The following is an 8,994-nucleotide window of genomic DNA, read 5'->3' on the forward strand; positions in this document are numbered from 1 at the left end:
TGGTTACGATAATTTTTTTAAATTTTATACTTGTTTGAAACAAGCAATGTCTGATTTTTCGATGAAGAAAAGATGGGCACAGAAGTGGTTAGTGGCAAAAGGGATTAGTTCGCATTTTACGAAAACATTAAAGTTTTAAAATAAATTAGGGAAACGAACTTGTTTGGATGTGGAGATACATTGTCAATAAGAAACATGGACAGACCATAGTCATCTTTTTCTCACGTAAGATGTCGCTCTTCAGGATACCACAGATGACGTCACTTTGTCATTTTGTCGTCTGCAACGTTTTCTTCCCTTCTCAGAATGTACCTTGTACATTCAGTTAAAAGGGTGACTTCATGGATTGAGTTATACCGTAGTTAGAGTACCATTCAACACTCCTCAAGCGGAAAAAATAAATGTTGTCATGACCACTACCTTGTCCAAATATTGCTCACGTGGTCTTCATTTCGCTATTTAGTTGTTTTATAATTAGAAAATCTAATATATTGTTGATAGGTTATAGAAATGACGTCATTGGATGTCGAGAGAGGGAACTGAGAGAAAGAAGCTAGAAACGTAAGATGAGAAGGCCGGAGCATTCAAAGTTGTGATCGCCCGGGTACGTCTACTCTAGCAGCGACAAGCTGCAACAACATACACTACACTCTATTTCAGTCATCAGTCTATCTTTATTCTTTTTTTAAATTAGATTTTCAATATTGTGTTGGGTGGGAGTTGAAAAAACGTCCTTCTTCTTTCCCTCTTTGATCCTTCAAATCCAATTATTAATAAGGATTAATTAATTCCTCGGCAATGAATATGGAGGTTGACTCACTTTCCTAGAAAATGGAACAAGACGAAGAAACGGCATCTTCTTGTGGAGGGAGTGTTGATTCGTCCTTCGGGGGTGCGATCCCCAAAAGGTCTAGAAACCTCATTGCGGACGTTTCTCCACTCCATCATGAGTTGCAAAGAAACAAAGAATGTAAGAATGCTGAATTGTGTAATGACTAATTCCTTGTGTTTTCTTTCTGTTGCCTAGCATTAAAGGTGAAGCTGATGGTCCGACGCCCCATGACGGCGCTTGTGGAACAAGGGATCCTCCCGTCCCCTAAGACCAGCCCAGCTCTTCATGAGCAACGCACCAAACTCGAGAGGGCTAAAATGGGGGATATGCTACGCGCCAAAATAGCCAAACGTCCTGATCGTCAGGAACTTGTACACCGCCATATTCTGGAAGATGTTCGCCCGGGGGTGGACCCCTCACTTTGTGAGCGACAAATGCAACTTAAACGTGCTAAGCTTGCGGACACTTTGAGCAATCAATTGTCTCATCGCCCAGGACCCTTGGAATTAATCAAAAAAAATATTTTGCATACAGAGGACGATAGTGTTGAGCAAGCTGTGAAACAAGGACAAATCACTTTTACTCCCACTAATGAAGGCTTAAGAACGTTCTTATCCTCTCTTGAACCCGACGAGGACTCCAATTCGGAGGGAAGCCCTCAAAGTGCGAGTGGTGGTCAATCCCCGCCTCCACCACCACCTCCTCCTCCACCTCCTCCTCCACAACCACCTAACTATTTGAGTAGTTTATCTACCTCTTCCTCTCCAAAGCAAATTTTCATTGTTCCCAAATCGTATAGTCAAAGGTCTGCACCTGGAAAGGATCATACTGTTCGCAAGAAAAAATCAAAATCCAAAGGTGCTGTTGGAAATAAGCAGAGAACCATCAAGTTTCATGAGTATAAAGTAAGCAAGGCGCACTTTAATCATAAAATTCATAATTTTGTTTTGTTTAAACGATGGAGACATAAGTGTTATTTACTTGAAATGGAAGCACCCGAACGACTCTAAAAGTTCTTTTATAGTGAAAAGTTACTATAAAATGCCATCTTATACTTATCAATAATATATTACATTCTGCTTGAGAACATGGATTGTTCTCAAGCAGAATGTGATCATACAAACTTATAGCTTCTTTAACTGCTTTATTCATGCTTAGATAGAGCTTCAGCAACGCCCATTGTCATATCTCATTTTTCAATCAAAGTATAAAATAAGTTCTACAGGGTCTAAAATTGTTCTTAAGTAGTTGCATAATCCAAATTAAATAATGAATGATGGCTTTGATATATTTTTCCATCAAAATGGAGTAAGACACAATGGAACTTATTACTAGATGTCGAACTCTTGATACCTTGTATTCAAAAATAGTTATTTTTTTGCTTTTAAATTATGCAGGGTCCTCCAAGTACATCCAGAAAGTTTTTATCTGATAAGTTATCGGATGGAGACTACACAGCCTATGATTTATTACTACAACAGCAACAATTATATTTGCAATGGCAGCTTCAAACACAGCAACAAAAATATCAACAGTTAATTCTACCAGCCACCACATCAATTACCTCAACGAAGTCATCAGTTATTGGCAGTGGATTAGGTAAAGGATCTCCCAATTCTCAAACACCAAGATCTACTACTCCTAATAGAATAGTTTCTAATTCCCTACAAGCGCAACAAGAAGTGAATGATGCCATTCATATGCTGGCCAGACTTGATGACATGAAAGGTAGGCTACACTTACAACACTATGAGATCCATTTCTCGCTTTTCCTTACTTTTATTCATCATTTGTATGATATACATACACATATTGAGAGAAGATATCTTTTACTCACATACTTGATATGTAAAGTAAGAATAGTATAATTAGTAATACAAATTGTTATCTGGAAATATATGTGTTTATCAGCTGATGCATCGTATTGTTCATTTAGGACATGAGCTTTCTCATACGTAACACAATAAAAAGTAAAGTATATTTAAATTGAATATCCTTTGGCGCTTGTTCTTCCTATTTTTAAAGTTTAATAATAATTATACTTACTTATTAAAAACACTATCTGTTTCCAATCCATTTTATATATATATATATATATAAGTGCATACTTAGTTGCCTATATGATGCGGATGTCAAGGTTACTTAATTCTTAAAAATGCAACAGCATTAATATGTACTCGTTTTTCCTTCTTGTTTTTGCTGTTTTGTTGTTGGCAAATGAGTGTGTGGGATTCTGTATGTTATGATACATCATATCCCATTATTATTTCGACTGTCCATTTGTTGTTTTTGTTCTTATTGTCATTATGTAATGATATATTTGGATCAATATTGTCATGTAATAGTATCCAAAAATAAATTACACATTTTGAAAAAAAGATACAATACACTTTTTTTTTGCAAATGCAATTTATTTAAAGTAGTTATGTATCTGCATTTTTTTTTTTCCTCTTCCCACGAAAAAAATAATTTCTATCAACCTCCCCTGGATTTTTAAATTGTTATTTTTGAAAAAATGTTGTACATTAGTTCTGTTATCATCTTATTATCTGGTTGAAATTAATATTATTGAATTATGTATGTATGTTTTAAGGAACTACATGAAAGTTATTTTTTTAATCTACAGATTGCATTTTCACTATTTGATCATATCAAACAAAAAAAATTAACTAATTTATCTCTTGGATTATAATATTGTGACCTGAAGGTCCTACATTTGCATATTATGTATAATATACAGTTGTCCTAATTTGATGATTTACTTTCCTTGTGTGCATATAGTGAACGATTTGAAAGCAGAATTAAAGAAAAGAAACTTGACCATTTCTGGTCCTAAACCCTTGCTCATTGATAGACTAAAGCCTCATTTAGAAGCTGTGGTTGTAAATGCACGGCATCTCAACAAAGGTCTTCGCGAAAATAGCCCCGTTGTTGTCCAATCTCCGTCCTCACCTGCACTTTCAGGTAAGTCATCCTATAAAATATTTTATATTATTCAAAATATACATGTGAATATGTAATTAATGAACTACATTATTTATTACCATTGAACAAAAATAGTAGCAATGGATCTAGGATCAGCTCCTTCAAGTCCATTCGTCATTACAACAGATACAACTAACATGGAAACAGACACTTTGACTCCAACTGTGATACATTCTAAAACTGTTCCTTCATCTCCAAGTCCACCACCCGCCCCTCCTCCACCTCCTCCTCCACCGCCACCACCTCCACCATCAAGGAAAAAAGGTTCGACAGGAATTGTACTTCCACAATCACCATTACCAGTATCTCAACTCCGACTAATTATTCATCAAGCTCCCCCTCCTCCCCAAGAGGATACTGAAACCTCCCAGATCATTGAATCCCAGCGAAAAAAGATCGAAGAACTACAAATGGCTCTTGAAATGTCTCAAAGTCAATTGGAACTTCAACGTCTTCAACAACAGAACGTACAACAACTTCAAAATGTTACTAATTCTGAGATTGTTGACAAAAATATCAATAATATCAATCCTGTTATAAAGTGAGATCACACCGAATCCCTATTATACTATCTATTTAATTTTTTTATCTTCCTTTTTTTAGAAGCTCATCCTTGCCAAACTTTAATCAAGATTTAACTAAAATGATAGGGAATGAGTTAGTACTCGTAAGTATTTAAAGCCCATCTTTTAATTTTGAGAATTCTTTTAACACTTTAATATCCTTAACATTCACAGAATGAATATAGTTCTACCTTGGGTTTCAACTCAAACAATAAAAATGTAATCAATATCAACAACAATCAGAATAATTTTAGTGGACCAATGAAAGCCATGAATACTGAAGATCAATTTCCTGCCTCTGCATCTCTGGATTGTGATAATTTTAATCTTCCTGGCGATGATGTTCTTGATCTTTTACTACGGACTCAAGGTTAATAAACTAACACATATATTATACCTATTACCTAACAAAAACATAAATAATCTACATATATCTTAACTCTTTCATTTTTTCTAGGGAATCCTTCCCTGGAATCTCAGGATACTGGTATTGATTCCTCTAGTGATCAGCAATTTTCAACTGGAAAATCACCTGCCTCTCTATGTGGAGAGATTCCTAATCCTCCTCCATTACCCAAAACTCAATCTTCCTCGACTTTTCAACCGTTTTCATCGAATAACATTGATTTTTCATCATTGGATCTGTCGGATTTACCCTTTGATGCCATTCCTGAAGAACTTGTTAATTCTAATGATAATAAGCACACAATTATGGACGTTGATCAGGATGTTGGAGATTGGCTTGATTCCCTTTTACCCTCTCCAGGAATTGCTCCTGAAAATAACGATAATAAGACAAATAATTCAATAAATTATGGTCATTTTAAAGAGCTCAACGGTAACATCATTGGATTCAACGATGAGGATATTTGGGGCTAATCTATTTTACAAGTTTGAAAAGGTTAAATATACTGTAAAGAAAATTACTTAAGAATGTGATACATCAACACATTGTGAGTGAAGTAAAATATGTAATTATCAGAGGAGATCTTCTTTTTTAATGGTTATTATTATCAAACTAATGTGCATTTATTTTTTTTTCTAAAAGTATCTTTCCAGTATGTGAACTTACACTTTTTCTTCTCATATTTTTTTGTTTCTAACTGTGATTGCCTTATGTTTAGTATTCTTTATCATATGTATAAGAAAAGTAATCATATCAAATTTATACCTATTTACATTTTGTAGATTGTGTTTGAATTGAAGAAAGGGGGATGCAATCATTGTAGAATTGTTGAAGAGCAGTGTTTTGCTTGAACCAATGTCTTATTAGTCGTTATTTGTATAGAAATTAAATGTTTTAACTTTATGCGTGTGTTTGTCTGTTTCTGTACGAGCATGTATATTTTTTAAGTATTTATTTATTTTTAAAACAGTTATTTAATAGCTTGACCAAATGGTGAAAAAAAGCTATACCTATATAAAGCCGGAAAATGTAGTTGTTTACGTAAAGTTATAAACTAAAAATGATAATATTTTATGTATAAATGAAAGGTGTTACATATTAATATATATATATATATTATATTCATATGCTTAGAATCCTAGTTTTTGTAGTATTTTTCTATTGTGAATTTACACTGATGAATTCTGTGACTATATCGTGTTTGTATTTTGTTTTGCTATTGATTCAAAATATAATTATGCCGCGGACCTCGAATTTATTTCAGTATTTTATTACTATTCTCATGTTAAAGTTATTAAATTTCTGAAATATAATTGTTAATATGTATTCCCAAAGTATTATTTACGTACTTATTTCGAAATTTCTTAATTGTGATCGTAGGTAGAGTGGGGCAAGTTGTGGTTCTTCGATTTATCTACGAGTTAAGCTTGAGTACTTCCGTGGATTAACCACCTATTAGTGTTGCATTAGCAACAGCTACTTAAGAGTGGTGATTTGTGATATTATCTCTTTAATTTATTTGATCAATAATATTGGTTTAATTAGTTATTATTTATTTTCTATTATCAGTGTGGTCCTGTCATATTGGGAAAATATTTAAAGGCAAAGTCCTAGGAAATAAACACAAATCCCACTCCGTATATATAAAGGACGTAATATATGCTGAAATTACTGCGATGTCGCCTCTCAATAATATTCCGAGCCCAATATTGACTTACACTTATAACTACTGAGGAAACTCTGATTATTACTCTCTGTCTTTCTTTAGCACATTCACATTACTTTATACTTAAATCTTCTGTTTTCAAGAATTAAATAATAATGTTAACAGTTTTGGAAAAAAAAACAAACATGTTTAATTTGCCCACTAGAAAAATTCGTTTTCTATTTCTAGGGCTAGTTGGCTCACTTTTGACTATACTCTGGTAGTAATTATTTCCTAATTCGTTTAAAAGTTAAAATATTGTTCATTGGTTAAGTATTCTATGAGATAGTGATATTTATGTAGATGAAAATAGTATGATAATGGAAGAGGGAGCTCCTTTTTGTAGTTGCTACCTGAATAGGTGGTTGTTATTTTTCAAAGCTGTTATCATTATTCTTTTAATCTTGAAGAGAGAATATATAAGTATAAAGTAATCACTAGTGGGTGAATGACGGAAAGTATCACTGAGCATATGTTGCAGAGTTATAAGTGTTAGACTCTGAGTTGAATTGAGAATCGATATCGGAGTAATTCCTCCCTGTATCATTCATTGCTACATACAGAGTAGAGCTTGTGTTTATTTCCTTAATCCAATTTAATGAAACGTCATGCCAGCAATGCTGCTTAGCCAATGGCTATACTACTCTTCTTCTAAATATTATTCTAATTGTCAGGAGGACCATGTTAATTTTTTGGAATTTTTTTTAGTATACTAACAGATAATATTATTTTCAACTACTGATATATATCGGTAATAACTGAAGGAAAGATTTCCTAGATAAGTTTCAACTGACTGTCATCCTCATTTAGATGCCGCATGATAATGCCAAAGGAGTTAAACCCTCTGAATTTGTCTCTTGACTTTAGTGACCAAGGACTTATTCAAGATGATTGAAAAATGATTGATTTCCTACATTTATTTTGTTTTTAAACGTAAATTAAAGCAACTCAAAGTCTTTGTGTGACAAGTCATTTTTAGATGTTAGAGGAAAGTTTTTTTTCACAAAAGTTAAGATAATTTTTTTTATTGAGGAATGATTATTTTTTTACTACTAAATAAATCAATGACAACTGACAAAATCTACCAAGACTTTCTCTTCATACAATTAATAAAAATCTCAATACTATGTCTATCGGAGCCATCGGATCTCTTAAGGAGTGGAAGGAAATATCGATGTTTTAACAATTTATTGTAAATTTCCACGCATTTGTGAAATAAATACTTCAGACTCCTACTTCTTATCAATCTGACTTTTTCTATAGAATGTGAATATTTATTAAATATATGATAATATCCAGATGCTCCTTTATTTTGCATATTGAAATCCATTTCAATTTATTTACATAGCCCATCACTTTTTTTCCTTAATTTAAAATTACAATAATTTATCTTGGAATCCATCGATTGTGATTAATTTCAAATTACAATAGATTATTTTAGAATCCTTTTATTTTAATTAACTTCAAATTTGTTCATTTAAGTATATTTGACTACTTCATCGAATATAATAATATTTTAAAAGATTAGGGATAATGATTTTATCGTTATTTTTAATAAATAATTTGCAATCAATTTCATAAATTGGAAAATAAAGTGCATTAAGGAAAGTGATGATGATTCCAGTTGTCATTGAAAAATTGGAAGAAAAATATATCCCAAAAAGTAAAAAAAAAGAACTTTTCGAAATATTTAAAAAAATTATCCATATTTGTAAAAAATATTATTATTCTCATTCTTTTAATATTATTGATTATGATATTTTTCCACATTGTAAATATATATTTTAAAAAGTAAAAGCATCAATACATTACTATGCCCGATTAATATTAAGATAGTTGCTGAATCTATTACAATTGTTATTCGTTAAGAGTCAAGACTAAATGAGCTTTTTGGAGGGATGGACTATAGATAAAGAAATTGCCGGAGCTATATCGATTCATCGGTAGATCTACTCATATCATATGTGATATATTAATAAGCAGATAAGTCAAGATCCTTCTAGAGTTATTTATAGAGGATAAAGGATTCTTGATAGTTTTTCTTCCCTTATGACTCTTCTTGTGAAAGTGAGATGGACCAAAGCTATATTCAAATCTTATGAGTATGACTGTAAAGATTGCAAATTTATATTTAGATTTTATATCAAATTCCAAATTATAGACACACTAAAAATCAGAAAGAATCATTCCATCTTCGTTCCAAGTATCCTATTTCTTATCACTGGAATGAAATATATATGTGAGTAATTATCATGAGTTAAGAACAGGACCATTAGTGATCTTTATCACTCCCTCAATTGACCGCTATAAGGCTACATATATCCCCTAAATTTGCTGAAAAAAGGAAGAATGTTGGCTTCATAATTTTCCTGGTTTTATTAAGAACATTCTTTGGGTACTCAACTACGGGTAAATATCACAATTTAGCAAACTATTGCATGCATTTGCAGGGTTGGACATTGAACGGAAAAAAGAAGGGTGTTCACGCTTTCTGTTAATTTTT

At 32.4% G+C, this 8,994-nt stretch overlaps 1 protein-coding gene across 7 annotated transcripts; it reads left to right on the forward strand.

The window, feature by feature from the left end:
• The first annotated feature begins 278 nt into the window (after positions 1–278).
• On the forward strand, positions 279–6,112 carry Mrtf (Myocardin-related transcription factor). Of its 7 annotated transcripts, none has more exons than XR_011779897.1 (10): positions 279–604; positions 695–970; positions 1,028–1,737; positions 2,230–2,560; positions 3,614–3,796; positions 3,896–4,358; positions 4,421–4,484; positions 4,555–4,750; positions 4,838–5,333; positions 5,569–6,112. XR_011779897.1 is itself a non-coding variant. In XM_071888049.1 (10 exons), exons 2-9 carry the CDS (start codon positions 832–834, stop codon positions 5,257–5,259), a joined length of 2,508 nt encoding a protein of 835 aa, XP_071744150.1. In that variant the 5' UTR covers positions 279–604; positions 695–831; the 3' UTR covers positions 5,260–5,281; positions 5,569–6,112. The 7 variants fall into 7 exon arrangements, 5 of the variants coding, with proteins under 5 accessions (XP_071744150.1, XP_071744141.1, XP_040567403.1 ...); XM_071888049.1 differs by having other exon boundaries at positions 4,838–5,281; XM_071888042.1 differs by having other exon boundaries at positions 329–443; positions 502–604; positions 3,893–4,358; positions 4,838–6,112.
• Positions 6,113–8,994: the final 2,882 nt, after the last annotated feature.

Source organism: Lepeophtheirus salmonis, chromosome 1 (genome assembly GCF_016086655.4).
Source record: "Lepeophtheirus salmonis chromosome 1, UVic_Lsal_1.4, whole genome shotgun sequence".
Taxonomy (NCBI): Eukaryota; Metazoa; Arthropoda; class Copepoda; order Siphonostomatoida; family Caligidae; genus Lepeophtheirus; species Lepeophtheirus salmonis.

What these genes read in the sequence shown, in the direction of transcription:
- Mrtf (XM_071888040.1), top strand. Translation starts at nt 832, where the DNA reads ATGGAACAAGACGAAGAAACGGCATCTTCTTGTGGAGGGAGTGTTGAT. An exon ending in GTCCTCACCTGCACTTTCAG is followed by an intron (nt 3,797 to 3,892) that starts GTAAGTCATCCT and finishes GAACAAAAATAG; the next exon opens with TAGCAATGGATCTAGGATCA. An exon ending in AATATCAATCCTGTTATAAA is followed by an intron (nt 4,359 to 4,420) that starts GTGAGATCACAC and finishes TCCTTTTTTTAG; the next exon opens with AAGCTCATCCTTGCCAAACT.